Raw genomic sequence first — 25,911 nt, 5'->3', positions numbered from 1 at the left:
TAATAAGCTTTCCAAAAAGAAAGAACATAGTCATAAGCACTTATGGTCTCAGCGGGGATTAAACCTAAGACCTCTTGGTAGGGTAAGACATTACCTCTAAGATTCCCGTTCCAGCGAAATTCTAACCATAGCGTTTTCATCCTGAGTAAGACCATACATCATTATATGAGCCGTTCCATGAGAGCGGCCAGCATGGATCCAGACCAGCCTGCGCATCCGCGCAGTCTGGTCAGGATCCATGTTGTTCGCTTTCAAAGTCTATTGCAATAAGAGAAACTGTTAGCGAAACAGCATGGATCCTGACCAGACTGCGCGGATGTGCAGGCTGGTCTGGATCCATGCTGGTCGCAAAGCCACTATGTTGATTTTCTCATGGCGCGGCTCATATTATGATAGTATTACTAACTATTTTTAATTTTTCCAATGTACTTCTTTATTAGATATTCTAAAAACAAAGAACGAAGCTAATGTTACGCTTTAATAAGATGTAAGCGGGGTTTATATTATTACTAATATAACGGTAAGAACATATTTATATAGCATACGTATCATATATACAGTGTATGTGAGAGAGGTTTTTAACTAAGTCTTATATTTGAACTTTTACAAGTACTTTCTTGCAAATATGTAACAATATTTATGACATGAAGGTACAAGTCTGCTATATGATTCGCAAAGGTCATGGTTAGATAAAACGTTATGTGAAATATACATGTACTTTAAAATAGAACATATTTCAGATACTAAGGTAAACATACATTCGCTCAAGAATCTACTGGTGTCTAGTTATAAAAAAAACTGTTAACTTTCTGAACTGCACAAATATACAAAAGTCTAAACAAGATTATCATGTATCTTTTTATCTAAAAATGATGAATCAGCTGCTCCACTTGATAGTCTGGTTGATCAATGTCCAGCACTCTGCAAACTTCCATCAACTTCAATTTTGCTTCTTGTGACGTGGAACCAGAGACAGCAATATTACCGAAAGGTTTGTCGTAAGGAGGTACATTCTCACTTAGTTAGCGGGACTGTAGAAAGAAAATCTCCTCTTCCTCTATCATGTTATACAGCAGGTTTCTAAGAGGCTCTTCATTAAATATTTTCGAATGCAGTGAAGGTATAACCATTACACCAATAAGGACTTTATCTACAGGAGGTGTACGTACGAAGGGAGAAATACCAGCTGCAATCATCATAGAGTATAGCATGATGTCTATACCGTACAATTTCCTCAACCAATCCCGTAAGCAATATCCGCCCATCCTCGAATTGATTTCCAGTAGCTTCGGTCCATTCTCGGTCACTTTAAACTCGACATTAAAAGTACCATCGCACAATCCTGAAATCGTAAACATATGGTAAATAAAGGCATGCTTAAATCTGTCCTACATTGAAGTTAACTTAAACTCAAATTGACTATAAAATGCAAGCATTGGGTACGAGTTTATACGTTTCCTTTTACTGATGTATGTCCGCTCCTTACTAGAGCGTTTGTCCAGTATTCACAAACGTTCGGTATTGTCATAGTCCAGATTTCAAACACTATATACATATTTATTCATAAACGAGGTAGTGATATAACCTAGAGACATAAAATCGAATCCACTACTTACATTTGCAAAGCAGACATCGCCCATATCTGTATATTGAATGTTTGAAAAATGAATGGAATAAAACGTATTAATATGCATAAATGCGGATATATTCCGTTAAATGAATTTCAAAGAATCAAATACAACAAGAATGAATAAGATATAGGCCAAACAAGACAAAAAATTCCACAAACATAGGGATCGTGTTCATGCGGGAGCCGGGTATTATATTTTTCAACAAAATGATATGTTCCATTGTATTTCACTTAATTTATTGTTTTAGCCTTGACAGTGTTCTGCTTTACGTGAACACGTCTACAGTAATCAAAACATTACAGTTGGCAGATACACAAAGTTTAAAAATACAAATTCAAGATAATTACGACGTCTAAGTAACTTCGTGAAACGTTGAAACAAGATAGTGGACACGTTTTGGCAATCACAAATTAAGGTTTGATTAATATGTTCCCTCCGTATGCGACTTTGTCTTCGACATGTTTAATCGAGAATAAGTGGTAGCTACATTAGTTTCCAAAGAATGCCGACAGCTTTACAGCTTTACACAATCACGTACTTATCGCAAACCATTTGTGACTACCATTTCGAGTCCACAACCTTAAAATGAAACCATGGAAAGCAGGTGGAGGTGTACGCTATAGTATTAGCATTTTCACACTTTTTCATTATTTCGAAAGGCAACTTTTACACTTAAAGGAAGAAATTACCATGTAACTACACCAGAGAAACAATAATAAACCGTCAAGCAGTGCAGACAACCGCGCATTTTCTACAACAAATACACAACTCACTCGAACTGGACTACAATATTGGACTGGTTTAGTATAATATATATTTGTAATATAAACAAGAACAATTCTTTTACAAAACAGCTACGGCAGATTATTTATGCCGCGTTCAATACTAAATTATTCTAAATGATTTTACACATTGATATCATGTTTGTTACTCGTATGTAAAAAGTGGTTTGAATGTCATCTTTTAAATGTTTGTTTTCTTCAAATCAATCAAAAAGTGGTGTAACCTATCTGTAAACAACATCTATAGGCCGCTTCAATAAGCCGTGCTTGTTTGTCCTCAGAAAGGAATGACGGCATACGTCTGGCTGTTGCTGAAATATATACGCACCTTGAATAATATGCAAAAAATAGAAAAAAATACTTATACTTCCAACTGTTATATAATTAGTCCCGTTGAACTCATTTGATGAGGATTGCCTGCAATATATGTTCAAAGGACCAGCCATAAACATTCACGAAAATAATAGTCACATATTTGATATACATGTATATCCATTAAAAAGTTACATTTATATCCATTAAAAGTTACATTTTTATGCGGTGGATGAATTTGTTCAACCAAATGATATACCCGGGAATGGGAGTAAATATTTATGACAGTATTTTGTTATGTTAAAAATGACATATCAGACCGTTCTTTAACGAATACATGTACATATAAAGCTTTTGCAGGTTTAGTTTTTGTCCTAGAACGCGTATGGGTCATGTTCTGTTCCATATAGCGTCATTATCGAACAAACAAATGTAACAAATGAGTGTGCGTTAAATCAAATAGGTATTCACCGTTGAAATAGGGTCGTCTGACCATACCACTGTCTGTGATAAAAGCAGCAATAAGCTTGCTGTCGTATATGATAACGTCAACTATATGCTCAGTTCCGCCGTAAAACTCCATTGTCATCATCGAATTGCCATGAGTCAGCCCAATTCCGGGAAAGTCCGTCTCATTCTGAAGTGAGCTCGTTATTAGACAGAATTTCTTCTTTAATTCAACCTCGTTTTCAACAACACAAGCCCCAATTGCACCCGCGCCGTTATCTAGTTTCAACATTGCAGGAAACCTAAAGCTTAGAGAAACAAACACTGAACAGTTCAAGTAAAAACAAATAGAAAATAGAAAATTAAAAATTGCAATACAAAGGAAGTACATACTCCTAACAATGCAAGAAAGTATATATTATAGATACAAAGTTTTCTTGTAAGGTCACCTGAATTATGCATCCACTTGCATTAAGCAGCCAATTTCTCTAGTTGACATTTTGGTCTAATTGTCTTAAGGAGCCTCCTGCCTTAAACTTCTACTTATGTTTTAATTATATCCTCTATTACACATCATTAAAATGTAGTCAAAGATTTTTCTACAACTATCATTGTGTAAGACAAAGATCAATTTAGTACGAGCTTTGGATAATGCTGCGACTGTAAAAGTCATAACTTTGAAAGGTTAAAAGAGTATCAGTATGTACAAGTAAAGAAAAGCGTGAAAATTCATTTTACCCATCAGGCAATTTATCGCAGTCCATTTCTGTCGTCAAATGTACGGCCTTTGTTGCATAAATGTCTGTCCGATGCCACTGAGATGAATCTGCGCCGCGCATGCTCAAAACATTTAGAGTTCTTGATTTCGAATTGGCTGTCATCGTTGCCCTGAAGCTTGGACCTGAGAATACATATTTGTAAATGTGCGCAATAATTACGTGAATATATATTAACATCAACATGTACGTCAGGTAATTGTACGTATAAGACAAAGGAACATTGTTTTATTTGTTTCATTAATCTAAGTCGCAAGTGGATATTATATTCGAAAAGTAAATGTTATTGAACAGGTATTTCGCTAGATATACATGCCCGTTTCATAAGTTTCCTACACAGCTGAATTTCCCAGTCTCCTACGTCGGCAGAGTAATAATCACTTTGAAGGGCATTTATCTATTTGCAAACTAAACATGATTTTCATGTAGGTTTTTCTTTAAATGAGTAATAACTTTTAAATATGCACTGATTATCATTAATTTTTGCGCTTTATTGAGCCATATATGCTATATCAGAAAAACAATGACAAATTCATATAACATGAAGCACAATATAACTACCTTTAACTCCTTATCCCAATAAAGTACATAGGTCAGGGAAATATATAAGTAAACAGAATGGTCTATTATAAAGAACGAAAACTACAAAGATTTTTTGTTTCCTCGACATATAACTGTCAGGAAAGGACTTCCGCTAGTCTAACATACGAATGAAACTGTAGAATAAATTAAACCCTTAATTTTAGCATTTAAACCATATCGGATTGAATTAAATATATTTGAATGACTTAATTGTTAAAAAATACATCCTAATGACCATCTTTCCAGACTTCCCGTTTTTTTTGTGTGTTGTTGTTTTCTTTTGGGGAAAAAAACGCGTAGATATCTTTCCGGCGATGGCATCGATTACTATTTACAATAGCATTATTCATTAATAGATCTATCATTTCAGATTTTGGTCAATTTTCGATGATTTATCAATACAACTCACCTTAAGTATTTCACACAACGAGCAGATATTTCTTATGCAGTGTTTATATACGCTGTTTAAATGAATAGAATTTAAACGATATAAGGGTGTGCTACTAAAAATACATTTGATTGTAACTCTTAAAGAGTTGATCAAATATCTCTCATTAATGGCCACAGGATAATACATTTTCATGCGTCTACGTCACTCTTGAAAATATGGAATCTGGTGTACATGACTTTTACTATCTTACACTGAAACAAAACTATATTTTGTATATAATAGGGACATGAACAGTCCTGAAAATATTATTGAAATGTTTCGGATAAGCAACATCATAAGCATGATGGAAGATGAAATTAAGGAAACATGTATAACCACTCAAAGCTTATATTATTTTGATATTTTAAGTGTTCGAATCACGAGTTTCTTTTAGAAAAACTATATATGGGGTAGCCATCAAATTGGTTTGTTGTAATTTAAGGATGACTTCCCGAAAAAGGCCTCAATTTCACCAAAACCGTACATAAAACTTGATAAGGTAAGCTTTGAAAATGTCAAACGATAGAAATAAGGTGCATATTGACAAGTTATATAGCGACATTTCCTTTAGATAACCTCCCCTGATAATTTAAGTTTTTCATGAGTAATCTCCCCTGAAAACTGGAGAAAAAGTCATTTTCTCCTTTTAGATTTCTTTTTGGTATTTGTATCAAAATCATATAATGCAGCTTTCTACCGCAAAATTTTCTCGAAACTCAAGCTCAGATTCTCATAATCAGAGAAATTACATATTTCCTATAGACATCCATGTTAACTTCAATACCGATTATCTCCCCCAAAACTGATAAAATTCGAAAAATCTCTCGGTGAAACGTTTTTAATTTTGAATGTCTAAAAGTGACCATTTTTCATATTATTACCATCAAGTTACAGGATATGAAATATGGCTATTACACCATGCTATCCTTAATCTGCACTTGTTTGCAGGTACACCGTCTATCCTGAAATAATGGATAAGTTATATTGTGATTCCATTTAAAGTAAACATTCGTTGATATTAATTTCGGCCTGGCTTTAAAACAAATGGTAAAAAGTAATTACAAGAGCTACTTTCAGCATATTAAACAGATTTTGTACTCGCATTGTCATTACGGAGAGCTGTGACTTAATTTACTTTTTGAGCATACCTTTTGTTCCCAACTTTTCATTAATCAGAGCTGCCAAAGGTACACATTCGTCCCAGAAAGAAAGACATCCATCCGCCTTGATTCCTTGGCCATGTATTAAATTGACGATTTCGGCCGCATGCACGCTGTCGATTTTATGATCAGAGAAATCGTAGTGGATAAAACGAGGTACATGATCTTTGGCAATGTGCTGACTATCTGCTTCCACAAGAATTACCTAGTTATATTTCCAGAGTATTTTGTATTTTGAATATATTGATAATATAATACAAACCAACAGGAATTGCTTGCCATCAGTATAGAAATTATAAGAAGACCATTTATTCGCACAGACTGAATAAAACAAAGCAACACAGACTTCTAGTTGAATTAAGGTAATTTTCTGGAATTGTGTTTTTCCGCGTTTTACTTGCAGATTCGAGAAATAAATAAAATTATAAATTCCTGATATTTTGATGTTGATATATAGTTTGGAAACTTTACTAATCATCTGTGAATATGAAAATAGTTCAAGAGTTTACATTGACTGGCATCAGCCATTCCATTCTTTAAATAAATCTTTGCATTTAAATACTCTTTACAGCCAATCTTAATAAAATGACCCAAACAGAAGAGAACAAATGAGTAAAAATAAAAGTGCTTACTCAATGTCATACATAACATTTTTTCGTTAGCAACGAGATTTCTGGGTGAGTTTTGGACAATGTGCCATTAGTTAAAATTCGAATTGCAGTTCAGTGGTCGTGAAAATAACATGAGTGCAATTGTGATTTTTCACTGCCGCATTCTTTTATATTTCAGTTAGTACAACATGACAATTGCTAATGAAGCTCGAAAATTTTGGCAAAAACACATTTTGTGAGCTTTGCGCTTTGAGAAAAAAAGGTACAAAACTAGAGTAAAAACCAAATATAACATTATCGTTGTTTTTCATTGAACATCATATTTCCAAATTCGTCTCTTAAAATGCGAATTTAACTTAAAATGCATAATGCAAAGACGTTAAACATAAATATTTATGTTAAGGTGAATATGATTTTGTTTCAAAACCTCAAACTTCACTATCATATCTATTAAACATTACTGTCAAACATATCTATTTATCATACTAGATATTATTTTCATTACAGAGGAACACTACCCTGTTTTTCTTGAACACTCGCGTGTAACGTAAATATCAAGTAAATTAATATATTTGATTTAAATACTTTGAAAACTATTGCATAAAGTACAATACATCTTATTTAAAGTAAAAAGCTATCTATTTTTGGCAAGCAGACATTTTAAAAAGTATTAGTTAGATAATTTATCTATATGGATAGCTGTTCATGTCCATTTTAAAAATACTGTTTTAGCAAATTATCATTAAAATGATATATCTAATTGCTTATTTTGCATCACACATAACTCAAAGGGAGGTAAACATTAAACAGATTAAACAACTCTCTCCCCACCACTACATTCCTTCACACTGACCCCGCCCCCCCCCCCCCCCCCCCCCACCCCACACCCCATCTCCCAAGTGGAAAAGATTGAAAACAAAACAATCAGCTACCATAAAAGTGATCTAAGCCTTTTAATGTATTGAAATAAAAATCAATGTTCTTTTTATACTTTTATCATACAGATAGTCTGATATGGCTATGAACTAATCTGACCTTTGTGAAAAACATTACAAACACATAAGCCACAGCAGCCGGATATTAAAACACACTTGTAATACGATTTTCGTAAGCCACAGCAGTCGGATATTAAAACACATTTGTAATGCGAATTTCGTTCCTACCTTGACTCGTATACCGATGGTGCGCTTTGGTCAGGCTGAAACAAAATGACCACTGGCGTATATTTAGCCAAATGAAGACAAAGGGGTAAAACATTCTGGACAATCATGGTTTCTTGTGCAAATGACTGCCTCCGGATTTGTACAAAAAGTAGGCTGGACCGCTTCACATTGTAGAAATGCAATACACTATTCATTCTGACAGATGTGAGGAGAAAAGTAGCCGGTCAACAGGTCACTTCAAAGTAACTTTTGTGTTTCTCTCGGGGAGATTTCTAAAGACAAGGAATTTGCATTTGTCTTCAGAACATTGTGTCATTGAAGCCTTGCATCAATATATTCGTATGTAACCCAATGGGAAATGAATGGTACCTTGGGGCCATGACCGCAAGTGGAATATACTGTTTCACACTAAATATGAATGCATGCAAGAAAGCTGCAACAATCTGTTAACTGGGCTCCTGATTCGCGTAATGACACCAAGCCCCTACGACTTCTACAAACAAACCTTTCTTATGGTCAGAGTGTAATTGTGAACCTAAAGTGACAACCATACCACCAGTATATTACATTTGGCATTTAAATACAGACAAGCAACAATAAAACGCCAACAAAATGTAATAAATACGAATTAAATGTCATTTGGATAGATGCCCCAGAATCTTTTGTCCTTTTGAGGGATGCTTGAATATCTAAGCATTTAACTTCCAAATACGTATTGATCAGGGTATATAGATCTTTCGAACAAAAGTTCTACATATGAGTGAAATTATGAAGAGAAAACAAGAGACCCCGTGTTAATATTCTACGCTTATACGTAACGAACATCAAACTCAACTAAAGGAAGTGCATCCGAGAGAAAAGAGATCCCTCATTTCATGATGGATTTGATTGTAAATAGATATTCTGAGCTTCTGAAAATAGCCAAATGAAGAGAAAGGGGTAAAACATTCTGGACAATCATGGTTTCTTGTGCGAATGACTGCCTCCGGATTTGTACAAAAAGTAGGCTGTACCGCTTCACATTGTAGAAATGCAATACACTATTCATTCTGACGGATGTGAGGAGAAAAGTAGCGTAAATGAAGAGAAAGGGGTAAAACATTCTGGACAATCATGGTTTCTTGTGCAAATGACTGCCTGCGGATTTGTACAAAAAGTAGGCTGGACAGCTTCACATTGTAGAATACACCATTCATTCTGACAGATGTGAGGAGAAAAGTACCAGTGACTTTTTAGTTTCTCTCGGGGAGATTACTAAAGAGAAGGAACTTGCATTTGTCTTCAGAACATTGTGTCATTGAAGCCTTGCATTAATATATTTGTATGTAACGCTATGGGAAATTACTGGTACTCTGGGACTATGACCGCACGTGGAATGTACTGTTTCACACTAAACATCAATGTATGAAAGACAGCCGGAACAATCTGTTAACTGGGCTCCTGATTCGCGTAAGGACACCAAGCCCCTACGACTTCTACAAACAAACCAGTCTTATGGCCAGTGTGTCATTGTGAACCTAAAGTGACGACCTTTAATAAACGAATTAAATGTCACTTGGACACATGTCCAAGAATCTTTTGTCCTATTAAGGGATGCTTAATTATCTAAGCATCTAACTTCCAAATACGTATTGATCATGGTATCTAGATCTTTCGAACAATAGTTCTACATATTAGTAAAATTATGGAAAGTAAACCAAAGACCCCGTGTTAATATTCTACGCTTATACGTAACGAACATCATATCGTAAAGGTATATTACCCATATATACAAGACCTAGCATCGTTAAATGCAAGATTTATAAGTGATTTTTTTTTCCTGAACTAAAACGCTGAGTCACAGAACTAAAGGAAGTGTATCCGAGAGAAAAGAGATCCCTCATTTCATGATGGATTTGATTGTAAATAGATATTCTGAGCTTCTGAAAGTAGCCAAATTTTATAGATCTGGTGTAAATGAAGAGAAAGTGGTAAAAATTCTGGACAATCATTCTTTCTTGGGCAAATGACTGCCTAAGGATGTGTACAAAAAATAGCCTGGACCGCTTCACTTTGTAGAATACATTATTCATTCTGACAGATGTGAGGAAAAAAGCAGCAGGTCAACAGGTAACTTCAAAGTGACTTTTGTGTTTCTCTCCCCGGGTAGATTTCTATAGAGAAGGAATTTGCATTTGTCTTCAGAACATTGTGTCATTGAAGCCTTGCATTAATATATTTGCATGTAACCCTATGGGAAATGAATGGTACTTTGGGGCCATCACCGCACGTGGAATGCACTCTTTCACACTAAATATCAAAGTATGTAAAAAAGCCGCAACTATCTGTTAACTGGGCTCCTGATTCGCGTAATGACACCAAGCCCCTACGACTTCTACAATGAAACCGGTCTTATGGCCAGTGTTCCATTGTGAACCTTAAATGACGACCTTGCCACCAGTATATTACATTTGGCATTTGAATACAGACAAGCAATAGTAAAACGCCAACAAAATGTAAAAAAAAAATGAATTAAATGTCACTTGGACAGATGTCCAAGAATATTTTGTCCTATTGAGGGATGCTTGAATATCTAAGCGTCTAACTTCCAAATACATATTGATCAGGGTATATAGATCTTTCGAACAATAGTTCTACATATGAGTGAAATTATGGAAAGTAAACCAAAGACCCCGTGTTAATATTCTACGCGTAACGAACATCATATCGTACTGGTATATTACCCATATATATACGAGTCATAGCATCGTTAAATGCAAGATTTATAAGTGGTTTTCGTTTGTTTTTCCTCAACAAAAATGTTGAGTCACAGAATGAGGTGACATGGTACAGTTACCTGCCCTTCGTTACCCAACTAAAGGAAGTGTATCCGAGAGAAAAAAGATCCGTCATTTCATGATGTATTTGATTGTAAATAGATATTCTGAGCTTCTGAAAGTAGCCAAATATTATTGATCTTATGTAAATGATGAGAAAGGGGTTATAAGTTCTGGACAATCATGGTTTCTTGTGCAAATGACTGCCTGCGGATTTGTACAAAAAGTAGGCTGGACCGCTACACTTTGTAGAATACACTATTCATTCTGACAAATGTGAGGAGAAAAGTAGCAGGTCCACAGGTCACATCAATGTGGCTTTTGTGTTTCTCTCGCGTAGATTTCTAAAGAGAAGGATTTTGTACTTGTCTTCAGAACATTGTGTTATTAAAGCCTTGTATAAATATATTTGTTCATATGGAAAATTAATGGTACTTTGGAGCCTTGACCGCACGTGGAATGTTCTGTTTCACATTAAATATCAATGTATGCAAGAAAGCCGGAACAATCTGTTAACTGGGCTCCTGATTCGCGTAAAAACACCAAGCCCCTACGACTTCAACAAACAAACTAGTCTTATGGCCAGTGTGTCATTGTTAACCTAAAGTGACCACCTTGCCACCAATATATTACATTTGGCATTTGAATACAGACAAGATATACTAAAACGCCAACAAAATGTAATAAAAACGAATTAAATGTCACTTGGACAGATGCCCAAGAATCTTTTGTCCTATTGAGGGATGCTTGAACATCTAAGCATCTAACTTCCAAATAAGTTTTGATCAGGGTATATAGATCTTTCGAACAATAGTTCTACATATGAGTGAAATTATGGAAAGTAAACCAAAGACCCCGTGTTATTATTCTACGATTATACGTAACGAACATCATATCGTACTGGTATATTACCCATATATACAAGTCCTAGCATCGTTAAATGCAAGATTTATAAGTGATTTTGTTTTTCCTGAACTAAAATGTTGAGTCACAGTATGAGGTAACATTGTACAGTTACCTTCCCTTCGTTACCCAACTAAAGGAAATGTATCCGAGAGAAAAGAGATCCCTCATTTCATGATGTATTTGATTGTAAATAGATATTCTGAGCTTCTGAAAGTAGACAAATATTATTGATCTTATGTAAATGAAGAGAAAGGGGTTAAAAGTACTTGACAATCATGGTTTCTTGTGCAAATGACTGCCTGCGGATTTGTAAAAAAAATTAGGCTGGCCCGCTACACTTTGTAAAATTTACACTATTCATTCTGACAATGTGGGGAGAAAAGTAGCAGGTCCACAGGTCACATCAATGTGGCTTTTGTGTTTCTCTCGCGTAGATTTCTAAAGAGAAGGATTTTGTACTTGTCTTCAGAACATTGTGTTATTAAAGCCTTGTATAAATATATTAGTACATATGGGAAATTAATGGTACTTTGGGGCCATGACCGCAGGTGGAATGTTCTGTTTCACACTAAATATCAATGTAAGCAAGAAAGCCGATACAATCTGTTAACTGGGCTCCTGATTCGCGTAAAAACACCAACCCCTTACGACTTCAACAAACAAACTAGACTTATGGCCAGTGTGTCATTGTTAAACTATAGTGACGACCTTGCCACCAGTATATTACATATGGCATTTGAATACAGACAAGATATACTAAAACGCCAACAAAATGTAATAAAAACGAATTAAATGTCACTTGGACAGATGTCCAAGAATCTTTGGTCCTTTTGAGGGATGCTTGAACATCTAAGCAATTAACTTCCAAATAAGTATTGATCAGGGTATAAAAGATCTTTCGAACAATAGTTCAAAATTGAGTGAAATTTTGGAAAGTAACCAAAGACCCGTGTTAATATTCTCGCTTATACGAATCGAACATCATATCGTACTGGTATTTTACCCATATATACAAGTCCTAGCATCGTTAAATGCAAGATTTATAAGTGATTTTTTTTCCTGAACTAAAATGTTGAGTCACAGAATGAGGTAACATTGTACAGTAACCTTCCCTTTGTTACCCAACTAAAGGAAAAATATCCGAGAGAAAAGAGATCCCTCATTTCATGATTTATTTGATTGTAAATAGATATTCTGAGCTTCTGAAAGTAGCAAAATTTTATAGATCTGGTGTAAATGAAGAGAAAGGGGTAAATATTCTGGACAATCATGGTTTCTTGGGCAAATGACTGCCTGCGGATGTGTACAAAAAGTAGGCTGGACCGCTTCACTTTGTAGAATACATTATTCATTCTGACAGATGTGAGGAGAAAAGTAGCAGGTCAACAGGTCACTTCAAAGTGACTTTTTTTGTTTCTCTCTGGTAGATTTCTATAGAGAAGGAATTTGCATTTGTCTTCAGAACATTGTGTCATTGAAGCCTTGCATTAGTATACTTGTATGTAACCCTATGGGAAATGAATGGTACCATGGTGCCATCCCCGCACGTGGAATGTACTCTTTCACACTAAATTCAATATATGTAAGAAAGCCGCAACTATCTGTTAAATGGGCTCCTGATTCGCGTAATGACATCAAGCCCCTACGGCTTCTACAAACAAACCAGTCTTATGGCCAGTGTGTCATTGGGAACCTAAAGTGACGACCTTGCCGACAGTATATTACATTTGGCATTTGAATACAGACAAGCAATAGTAAAACGCCAACAAAATGTAATAAAAGCGAATTAAATGTCACTTTTGTCCTATTGAGGGATGCTTGAATATCAAAGCCTCTAACTTCCAAATAAGTATTGATCAGGGTATATAGATCTTTCGAACAATAGTTATACATATGAGTGAAATTATGGAAAGTAAACCAAAGACCCCGTGTTAATATTCTATGCGTAACGAACATCATTTCGTAGTGGTATATTACCCATATATACAAGTCATAGCATCGTTAAATGCATGATTTATGAGTGATTTATTTTTCCTCAACAAAAATGTTGAGTCACAGAATGAGGTCACATTGTACAGTTACCTGCCCTTCGTTACCCAACTGAAGGAAGTGTATCCGAGAAAAAAGAAATCCCTCATTTCATGATGGATTTGATTGTAAATAGATATTCTGACCTTCTGTAAATAGCCAAACTTTATAGATCTGGTGTAAATGAAGAGAAAGGGGTAAAACATTCTGGACAATCATGGTTTCTTGTGCAAATGACTGCCTGCGGATTTGTACAAAAAATATGCTGGACAGCTTCACTTTGTAGAATACACCATTCATTCTAACAGATGTGAGGAGAAAAGTAGCAGGTCAACAGATAACTTCAAAGTGACTTTTTTGTTTCCTTTGGGAGATTTCTAAAGAGAAGGAACTTGCATTTGTCTTCAGAACACTGTGTCATTGAAGCCCCTTTCTTAATATTTTTGTATGTAACCCTTGGGAAAGGGAAAGGTACTTTAGGGCCATCACCGCACGTGGAATGTACTCTTTCACACTAAATATCAAAGTATGTAAGAACGCCGCAACTATCTGTTAACTGGGCTCCTGATTCGCGTAATGCCACCAAGCCCCTACGACTTCTACAAACAAACCGGTCTTATGGCCAGTGTTCCATTGTGAAGCTTAAATGACGACCTTGCCACCAGTATGTTACCTTGGCATTTGAATACAGACAAGCAATAGTAAAACGCCAACAAAATGTTTAAAAAAAACGATTATGTAATTGGACAGATGTCCAAGAATATTTTGTCCTATTGAGGGATGCTTGATATCTAAGCGTCTAACCTTCCAAATACGTATTGATCAGGGTATATAGATCTTTCGAACAATAGTTCTACAATGAGTGAAATTATGGAAAGTTTAAAACCCAAAAACCCCCGTGTTAATATTCTACGCGTAACGAAAATCATATCGTACTTTGGGATTTTTACCCATATATATCGAGTCATACCATCGTTTAAAAGCAAGATTTATACGTGATTTTGTTTTTTTTTTTTTCTCAACAAAAATGTTGAATCACCGAATGCGGTAACATGGTACAGTTACCTGCCCTTCGTTACCCAACTAAAGGAAGTGTATCCGAGAGAAAATAGACCCTCATTTCATGATGGATTTCTTTGTGAAAAGGTATTCTGAGCTTCAGAAAATAGCCAAATTTTATAGACCTTTTTTAAATGAAGAGAAAGGGGAAAAAATTCTGGACAATCATGGTTTCTTGTGCAAATGGCTGCCTGTGGATTTGTACAAAAAGTAGGCTGGACAGCTTCACTTTGTAGAATACACCATTCATTCTGACAGATGTGAGGAGAAAAGTAGCAGGTCAACAGGTAACTTCAAAGTGACTTTTGTGTTTCTCTCCCCGGGTAGATTTCTATAGAGAAGGAATTTGCATTTGTCTTCAGAACATTGTGTCATTGAAGCCTTGCATTAATATATTTGCATGTAACCCTATGGGAAATGAATGGTAATTTAGGGCCATCACCGCACGTGGAATATACTCCTTCACACTAAATAGCAATGTATGCAAGAAAGCCGCAACTATCTGTTAACTGGGCTCCTGATTCGCGTAATTACACCAAGCCCCTACGACTTCTACAAACAAACCAGTCTTTTGGCCAGTGTGTCATTGTGAACCTAAAGTGACGACCTTGCCACCGGTATATTACATTTGGCATTTGAATACAGACAAGCAATAGTAAAACGTCAATAAATTTTAATAAAAAAAACGAATTAAATGTCACTTGGACAGATGTCCAAGAATCTTTTGTCCTACTGAATGATGCTTGAATATCTAAGCATCTAACTTCCAAATACGTATTGATCATTAAAAACTCCTTGTAAACTAATAGCAATATTTACGTTACCAATAACAACGTAAGTATCTTACAACATAAACATTAGTCAGTGGAGTTAGCTTATCCACTTTGTAAAACAGGAACCATTTTTTTTCTTACTGCTTCATTTACAACAGTATGAAGTAAAAATATCAAAATCAGTACTTCCCTCTGTCTTTACCTTCCCTTTAATGCCACTAAAAAATCAAATGACCGAGCTTTCTCAACTTTTTCCCGCCACAAACTTTTAAAAAGTATGGCTGCCAGGTATTGCAGTACGCCTTACTATACAAATGGTGCATATAGCTACATGAGGGACATCTCTGAAAGCACGTTAAGATCCGATATATACTTTTTTAAAAAATCATGTATCGTAAATATCGGTAATGTAAATATTTTTTCAACATGTTTACTTACTTAAAAATTCTTCATTGATAAAACAGTGAGTTTAATCTATGATATATCATGCATGATTTCATCAATCTTTTAGCTGATATAAAGTTCATATACAGTCTAGTGGTGGTAGTCTAACTATACTAAGTCACGTAAATATTGCAGGAAATTGTCTCTTGCAGAAAGGAAAATGGTACAAGATTTACTTGAAAGATAATAGTGTTTCACTAAAAATTTAAATTACATTACAAACTGGTGTCTGTAATATTTTGTATGAAGTTGATACAACTTGTTTTCATCGTTTAAGTTACTCGAAATTTATTGTGTACATTTATGATTCATTCTAAATGTTTGCAGATTGAAATTATGAGATACCGTTTTGATTGGCTATTGTGGAAATATGATTTCTCTCTGATTGTTAGAAATACCGATCTCATATTCTCTGGTATTTTCTGTTTAAAGATATATTACATCAGAAAGCAATTACCTATATACCTGTCTTTAACGTCAAGTTCTTATACATCTCTTGGCTTTGAGACACCACGTAAATACCGCTTTTCAGCATAAATGAAATATTTAATCAATTTCGTTTATTCGCAGTTCAATAGATATGAACTTTAGCTATGATAACATGTAGTAGATCTATTAAATGTAAGGGAAAATGATTTGATACAAATAAGTCGTTTTCAATGAATAGCTAGATAATGAGACAAGGTTTACTCTGAATTGGGGCATTTTATTGAGATTGGCTGTTTAACACACCTTTGGAATATTGTTACATATTCTTACTGTCTTTAAAGGACTGGACAAATGAAAACTGAACCTGGCAAATATATTTTCAAATTAATTTTCTCCCCATGAACTTGGAATCATTCCAAATATGTTTTTGATATTAAATAACCCATTGGCTGTCCCCATTGTCACGGATCACAGGATCCCTAATAAACCCGTTTCACCAAATGGAAAAGTACTTTGCAGAGTACTATTTAACCCGGATACAAGCTAATACAAATCTTTATTGTATGCTAACTAATGAAATACTGTACTGTGTTTCATCAGTGAGATATAATCCAGATCACCCACTGCTTATCACGCACTATAAATGATACAGCTTTGCCGATATACTTGTGCATTGTGTATAAATTTTAAACAGGATGAAAAATGTAGTCGTTCTTTATATTATATTTCTGGATTCAAATTGTTTTACTTTATGAGAATTTCATAACGTTTCTGTTGCAGCAAGAAATAAGATAAATTGGAACTTTATGTCGTGTGCTTCTTTCTAACGTCACAACACGTCTGACATCATGTTCGTTTAAGCCCGTCTGTTTCCCGCGCTAAGATTAAAATTTGATGCAAAATGCATATCTCATCGTTATTAAGCATAAAATAAAAAGAAGGTTTTTTGTTTTTTGTGAATATGGAATATATCTCACCTCAAAGTGAGAAAATTTCACATTTTTACCCGCGCTACGCGCTCATGAAAATATCAAAAAATTTCTCCCTTCTCAGTGAGACTCAAAACAAATATTTATAGCAAATAAGACAGGTGGAATAAGATGTTAGACAAACAAAGAAAAAGTGAATTGGTCAGTTTGAAAAACATCGTAATACATAGTTCGGTTTTAATTAACAGACATTCAAGCAGTCAGTGTATCGGCATTTTTAATCCTGTTTTGGACAAATGTCCATAGTTTCGTTGCAGTGTCTGCACGATTATCCCGTTGTAACACATCACAGTATGGAGACTTCAGAATAACTAACGAAACTTAAGTCATCTGATCTTATCGTTTCTCAAATATAACTTAACATCATATTGCCCTAGTCACAGTGAGAGGTAACCAGGTAGTTTACACGGATTTTGCTATCTTATCTTTCAGAAAGTCTGAGCAAACTGTGTCTGCTATTATATTGCTTTATTTCATTCATTCCTTGCAACTAAAGGGACTTTCATTAATTTCCATTCATAATTTAACAAACGAGGTCGAGAAGTTACATCTGTAGCAAGAAAAAGAACCTTATTCATTTTTTAAAAAGTCAAATGTTTACACTTTACAAGTTCCTAATTGTTAATTTCGTGATTTTCAGTGTTATATTAATAAGGACTCTACTTCACCAATCATGTGACACAGATTAATGAATCTACTGGTAAATCTATCGATATATTCATTCTATCATGCGTAACTTTTGTTACCTCTATTCCATATTTTGCTGCATCCTGCCATATGTTTCTCAGTCTATAACTTCCACCTCCAACCACTATAATGCATTTTCCATTCATCAGGTTACGCTGAGACACCTCGTCCACATTTTCTGACGTAGTCTTATCCCCTTGTTCCACAATGCTGCCGACTTTATAGCAAAACTCCGGGTTAGTGTCATTTTCTTCTCCAAATTTGTCCATGTCTGGATTCGAATCAAGTATAGAATCCAACGTCTTATTTATTCCTACTCGTGTGACTTTCTCTTCCGACAGATTTTCTTCAGATTTGAATTAAGTTGACCCTTGTTCACATTAAAAAGCAGTCCCGCTGGAACGACCTATTCGTGAATTGAGAAAAGATAATAGGTAAGGGTAGATTTCTCTAAGGCACAGAACACCAAAAACAAAGCAACAGAGCCACGCATTTGCATAGTAGGCCCACAACAAAAAGAAGCTGTCATGGAAAAATATTTCAAACGGGTTGCTTCAAACATTCAAGTACATATTAATTTATGCTAAATATTGATGGAGGGAAAGGAAATGGAAAGGGGCAAAATAGGGTTGGGGCGGAATCCGAAAGGGAAAGTTGAACAAGAACGAATATACAAGGGAATGCCATGTTCTTTAAAAACAGCCGCACTACAACGTATACCACAGTAGCACCGACACTCATATACCAAAGATAAACACACAACTACGATCAACAGAATAACATAGAAAAAAGAAACAAGCAACACATAAGAAAACAGTGGGGCACCGTTATAGACTCACAATCATACAAACACACCCACACAAGTAGGAAAAGACAATCAAGTACCGTCTTAGGTTTCGACTGCCAAAACAAGGGGGAGCCACGACAACTGTAGCGTAAATGCAAGGAAAAGGAGAAGGCAATAGGGGGAGTGAGGCGGAGGAAAAACGCTAACAACAAACAAGAAAACATACGCAACAGACAATACAAGACAGACAAAACAACTGTTGAAAATAGAGGCACCGCCTTGAAACGGTCAGTAACCTATATAAAGGAAACTTGGGGGTTAAACGCTTTTAGGGCATGCCAACCCCGCACTTACCATATTTTCAACAAGTTAAACAACACAATATAAATAAAATCCCCGCTGAGAAAGGCTCTAATATTAGTTCAAAAATAACAGATAAATAAAGCAAAACGTAAAATAAAGGTAAATATAAGGTATAATTACACCAACGTACTGAACAACTTGTCTGAAGTCAGAGAAACAGGAGCCTATCTTTTAAGGACACGGCTAAGGAAACTGTAAGACTAAAATCAACTCCCTCTGTTCATTGTATGTAGGATTTAGGAGAAAAGCACCATGGAGTCCTACACTTTATTAGTAATCGCACCATTAAATAGGAAAGCGTAGCAATTAACTGTAGAGGGGTCAATCACTAAAGATGCAATGTGCTTTACGATTTTCGCATCGTATCCTATTTTAATAAATTTTTAACTAGTTTACAAATATTTGATTAAAATAAGGGGTATGCTTAATTTTTCGAATTTTATAAACTACACCTCCATAGTATTCCGGGTGTGTAAGTCCAAATTTTAAAAGTGTTTTAAGAGAAAGATAATGTATGTATACTTATATTCATAATAAAATATTTGAAGCAGAGTGAACAATGTTTCATTACGAAAATGATCTTATTATCTTTGAGTCTATTTTATTCAACTGTATCACAGAAGTTGGTACATGTTTGTGTCTTTATAATACTTAAGATATCATGCGCCTCAATCGATGTTCAAAGGGTTCCGTTTCGATAATTTTTTTCAAACGCAATTCGTCATATTCCTAATTTAACGCGTATTTTACATTTGTGATATTTCTGTAACCTCTCTCTCAAAAACTAACATAATGATGAAAGCGTAATTTGCTATCGATTTAAGGAAAAAACTTACGGAGTCCTCGTAATACCATGTTACGTTACTCCTACCTCTAAATTGCAAGCTAATTTAACTTTGGTTTTCCACTCATATATATCTCTTTTCAAATCTTAGTATCTTAAAGCCTCATTCATTAGAGGTTCGACAGAGAAAGATATTTTTTATCAAAATATGTCTTTAAAACTGTATTAATAGCCACTTCTATGCGAAATTATTCCAATGCAGAATATAACATGCCTAAATGCGACAACTCACTGGCGCCAGACCAGAAAGAAAATGCCAATGTACATGTTATACCCTACCCCTAGGTATTCTATAATAACCATTGTCATGAACGGGAAAATATACTAACCCGTTTCAATCGCGCATTCCATACCTAAAGCACGCAGTTCGGTAAATGTGTACTATGGATATCAAACAAGTGGTAATTTATCTTCCATTGTGTACCCATTTCTTCAATACTTCTTATCTTACACAAACACCGCGTAGTTTATAGTTTTTTTTTCAACGTTACACAAAAAAACTTGCTTGACCTTTCCTGGCGAAGTTCCGTTCTAGATTACAAAACCATTTTGATTGGCAGTTGTGAAAATCTATGTCAACTGTCATTTTACTACACGTGTTCGCTGGTATGTGAAAATGCAGCCTAAATGTGCAAAATGAATAAAATAAATTGAACAGATGTATACCAATGTATGATTTCAAATTAAAAATCATATACAAGATGAATTTCAGTCATCATTTCGAGTTTTAGTGTAAAGTTGTGATTTTTTAAATTCTGTTTTTGTTTGTTTACGTTTCGCCTAACATGTGCATACTGCCGTGTAACGTTGACGAAAGCATAAAATATGTCGATAATCTCAGCAATATTGAATATTGAGACAATGTGACTGGTGCACGTTAGAAGATAAATTATCGTTGTTTAATATACTAGGTACCCATTCACCGAACTGCGCGTTTAAGTTGAGAAATGTACGATTGAAACGGGTTAGTATATTTTCCCGTTCATGACCATTCTGATAGAATACCTAGGGGTAGGGTATAACATGTACAGAGGCATTTTCTTTCTGGTCTGGCACCAGTGCGACAACTGTGCATAACATACGCATCATGTCATTTATTAAGTTAGCTTTGAATATAAATTTTCTATATAATAAAGGTTATGTTTTCATCTTTTTTATTGAAGGTACCAATAAAGAAGTACACTGCTAAAACTGAATTAATGCATAATTATACAGTCATATGGGAAAATTAGACCCATCAATTTTTCACAAGAGTGAAAATATTCAATATAGCACAAATGAGTCCTGAACTTTATTCATATTTATGGAAAAGGTATTATAGGTATTTTAGCTTTGTTTACGATGTGATGATATTCAATATAATATTAAGTTTCTAATGAATATTTAACTTTTAAAAAGAAAATGGTCCTTTTAGGGTATACATTTTGTCCTTTATGTCTGTCTGTCTACAATTAGATACGTAGTAAATACGGATAATTTGCTGAAATTAGTTCTGTTTGATAAAAAAATAAGTAGTTTATTATTTGCCCTTTAAGATCACTGCAAACAGCTTGGTAATCTATTTATTTATCTAACTATTGTTTCATATTATCTTCACTTTTCTATGTAAAGAAAAAAAGGTCTTTTTAAGCTTTTTTTTCTTTTACGAATATATTACGGATATACCAATTAGTGGACGCCCCATAATATTATTTTGTTTACGATCAATAGTCAATTTTATACAGCTGGAAAATCGAAATTCAAATTTTTAAAATGAACAATTCGAGCCCGCTTCGACTCCGGTTCTGAATGGAGCTGAATTCCGATATTCGAGCTGGCATAAGATCATATTAAGCTAGTTAGAAAAAAGAGCCACGTCTAATGACTTGATTATAAATGTGCAAAAGGTTATTTGATTTCACACCAAACTGTTTAAAACCTGTATTTCATTATAATAATTATCAAATAAAGTGTAATAATAGCGAGCTTCTATCTGATCGTAAATTATATTTGCAAGGTGATTATATATATTTTGTTGTCATAATTTGTTTGCTTAGAATACCGTTATAACGTTATAGTATTTAGGTTCCGATTGGTTGACCAATTTATTTCTGTTAAAGACGCGCCATAAAATAATAATACCCAGTTACAAATTGACAGGGACATGTATAAGGTCAAGACAATGTCTTCAATGCCTAAATATATTATAAAATAAATGTAGCAGTATGTACTGTACATGGTGTGTTAAAGTGAGTTTATGCCATACTTTGCTTGTTTCTACGGTGCTTTTGTGCTATGTTTTTAAAACTATGCTGCAAAAATATTGACTTAATAAGTTTGCAGGTGACATTATGGAATAACAGTATTTCAGGGAGGGCCTTAATTGTCCACCTGTCATCTTGTCTAATAGCTGTATTATACCATCAATATCAGAATGATTTGCTCGAAGTTCAAGTTCATTTTGGCTGAAAAAGTAGGTCACTAGGTTGTGGTAGATCTTTAATAAAATTTATCGTTGCAAACACTGTAAATGAGCCTTCATAATATTTGTTAAATCCATATGATCATCAATGTTAATATAACGATACATAGGCGAAGAACGGAGTAGACCGATAATTGCCGAACAGTCTCGACAGTCAATTTACCTGTATATGCAAGAAGTCTTGTACAAAAAGACGTCGTTACTATAAAATATCATAGATCAACGTGTGGCCGTATCCTTATAAACTTCTGAGAAGTGCACCGCTAAATTGTTTGAAATTTTGACATCTCAAACGCTTATAAAAATGTAAATATTGAAATCTTACATATATACACGTACTCATACAAAACCTAATATCTCTTATACACGAAACAAGGGGTTGCAAGTTTGAGCCGCCGGTCATCCTAACAAAGTTACGACTCTTGAGTCGTCCATATAGATAATAGCAACACAGAATTAAAAATGAGATTTACCAGCTCTACTCCATTTGTGATATTTGCTAGGTTTCTTATGTTAGGAAACAATAAAGTAAAACTATATGGGATATGTGTCTGTTATGTGTCTATGCATACAGATGTAACGTTCTTGACACACATCTCTGGATAGCCTAAAACTCTTTGCAAATGATAGTTTTTCTATCTAGCCAAGTTGCTAAATAAATTAACCTCTTCAGAGCAACAGCCTCCCTACAACAAACATACTCCGTTTCCCCGCGGTGCTTCACGGAGGATGCCCTTTATTTGAAATCGGAATGTCCGACTACTCTCTTCCATGTAAAATTTGTAATAATTTTTAAAAAATCAATAATGTTTATTCGAACATGATAACAAAAGGTCTTTCAAATATTCGGAAGTTTTAATAACTTAGGCAAATAATTTTTGGCGGGCTGTGCTATGTTGAAATGAATATTCCTCATTTACCCTTTTCATATGTGCCGATGTCGGTTAGGTCCTGTTTACCCCAGTATTATTTTCTGAAGACGGCTATTTTTATTTAATTATACTAAGAAAAATCAAACAGTACAGTTTGTCTAAAAAGGGGTTATGCAGTAAAAATACTAAATTGCAATACCTTGTGATTAGGGGCTAGGGGTAGCGTTATATAATTTGTACGAAGATATGAATTCGGTGGCCCCGTTTCTTCAGTCGACAGAAAATAAATTATTCTTCATTCTGTTAGGTTTGTTTTTGTTTGTGTCAAATTTTATCATTATATGGGTGTTACATGAAACAATATTGAGGGATTTTTTATTTAAAACTCAACGTCATATTTGTCGCCTTGATGTCACTTTAACGTAAATAATTATCGACTTCAACTTTCAAATGACATTCACAAATTTTACACCACTTTAAAGACTTTTTGATATGGAAATCTGATGAATAATAAGCAAATCGATACATGCTGAATGGATAGATCAATTAACGAAAACTTCGGATGATGACGGTTCATCAAAAACATACGTCAATAGGCGGGTTTTTGAAAGCTTTCTGGGGGAAAGGTTACAGAAATATCAAAAATGCAAAACAGGCATTAAATGAGAAATATGCTTAATTTCATATAAAACAAAATGTCAAAACCGAACCCTTTAACTTAAACTTAGGCGCATTCCACCTCAAGTCCTCTGTTTGAAATTGATATATACCTTTACAAACGTTATAAATGTCAGATTTTATCTTTTCAATTGGACAGAATCTGTTGTTAGTATGTTCTATAGCGGTTAAATTTAAAAATGTTCTGGCAAGTTGAACTGAAGACCAAAGACATGTACGAGCGCCTAGGTGATATCACTCACATACCGTTCCCCTTTTTGATTCCATTTGGAGAAAGATCAATTGTCAAATTTTGCAATATACATAATATCCTATACATACCGTTCCCAAAGATGACTCCTATGTAAAAAAAGATTGGCGCAATATTCCAATTCACAAAACAAGTGTCACACTTGTCATGAAACGCTTAGAGATTAACTTGTCTATTAATGTAAGAAACGAACAAAATATAGAAAGAATTTGCATCGAAAATCCAGCTTTAGTTTAATTGTAAATATTTTAGCAAAATAACTTCTATTAAGGGTCCCCGATATGATGCACTTAAAAGCAACACTTGTTATCAGATATATAATGAATTCAAAATCATCGCATCTTCAAATGAATTAAATGAAACTTAAGGTGCGGAAAATGTTTAGTAATAAACATGACATAAAAAAGTAATAAATATAATCTACCTGAATACATAAAGCGTGACAAGCAAGTGAAAACATATTGAAAGACAAAGTTTAAGGTAGTTGATTTCAAATAACTTACCCGTCACCGATGAGCACTCAAGCCTCAAGCGGGGCGTTTAATTTGTCATGTGCGAAAGTCATCCGGCTCGCTTTGGTTCTTTCCAGTAGCCCGCCTGTGATGAAATAATGTACAGGACTGGCACTCTAGGACTTCCTCCACCATCGATAGCTGAAAAGTCATCATATGACCTATTATTACATACTCAGTTATACATTCCGTTAAGTTACAATGGAACCTGAAAAGTGAATATTTATTCCGTTTTGACTTTCCAGTTTAATATTAGGTGCGTGACGTCATTTGTGACGTCAATTCAATGCATGTCGTCACGTTCAAAAGTTCTTTACCGACGATATTTTCAGTTTTACACAGGCTTAAGAACAAATTTGTATCATTTATATAATAATTACAATTGTAATGTGTGTATGTAATAAAAAGATCTTTATCAGAACGTCATGTTTCCTTTAACCCTTACCCTGCTAAATTTCTGTAATGAACTTATCCATCTTTATACATGATTTATTTTAGGTCGATTGTGAAGGCAGTTCTACAACTTATATTAAACACTCTCGACACCTCATTGCTGATGGAGTCCATCGCCACGATTGTATTAGAATAGAGGCCACTTTCCCTTTTAATGCTGAGCGCCAAGCAAGGGAGCTACTGGTACCATTTTCCACGTCTTTGGTATGACGCGGTCGGAGATCGAACCCACGACCTCTCGCACTCGAAGCGGACGCTCTACCACTAGGCTATCGAGGCGGTTATCGATCTTTCAGTTTGGACAGTACCATTAACTGATACAAGGGGTGCTTACCAACAAGTTACTGACTGAATGGTGAACAGTGCAGATTGTGCAGGCTGATCATGATCTGCACTGGTCGCAAAGTCAGACTCAGTCGTGCCCATTATGATAAGGGATTAGACAGTGAACCCGTTAAAATAGATAGAAATTTCCGTGCAATTACGTAATCTTGTATGATACTTCCGATTTCATAGGTTATCACTAAAGCTCATACAATTATGTATTTTTTCTGTATCAGACGGGGAATGCCGAAAATGACATACGAGAAATAAATAATCACACTGAAGTTGCCGATTGTCAATACGATTTCGCAATCTCCTGAAATCATGCACAGTGAAATAGGT

At 34.8% G+C, this 25,911-nt stretch overlaps 1 protein-coding gene across 1 annotated transcript; it reads right to left on the bottom strand.

Moving 5' to 3' along the window:
- Window positions 1-509: 509 nt before the first annotated feature.
- On the bottom strand, window positions 510-24,645 carry LOC123541963 (carnosine synthase 1-like). The gene is made up of 7 exons (XM_053530964.1): window positions 24,352-24,645; window positions 18,085-18,431; window positions 6,109-6,325; window positions 3,911-4,073; window positions 3,197-3,480; window positions 2,638-2,724; window positions 510-1,342 (listed from the first exon to the last, which is right to left on the bottom strand). The coding sequence occupies exons 2-7, from the start codon at window positions 18,292-18,294 to the stop codon at window positions 1,023-1,025; spliced, it is 1,281 nt and encodes a 426-aa protein (XP_053386939.1). The 5' UTR covers window positions 18,295-18,431; window positions 24,352-24,645; the 3' UTR covers window positions 510-1,022.
- Window positions 24,646-25,911: the final 1,266 nt, after the last annotated feature.

The sequence above is a fragment of the Mercenaria mercenaria genome, chromosome 19 (genome assembly GCF_021730395.1).
Source record: "Mercenaria mercenaria strain notata chromosome 19, MADL_Memer_1, whole genome shotgun sequence".
Lineage (NCBI taxonomy): Eukaryota > Metazoa > Mollusca > Bivalvia > Venerida > Veneridae > Mercenaria > Mercenaria mercenaria.
This window is presented reverse-complemented; position numbering and strand designations above follow the sequence as displayed.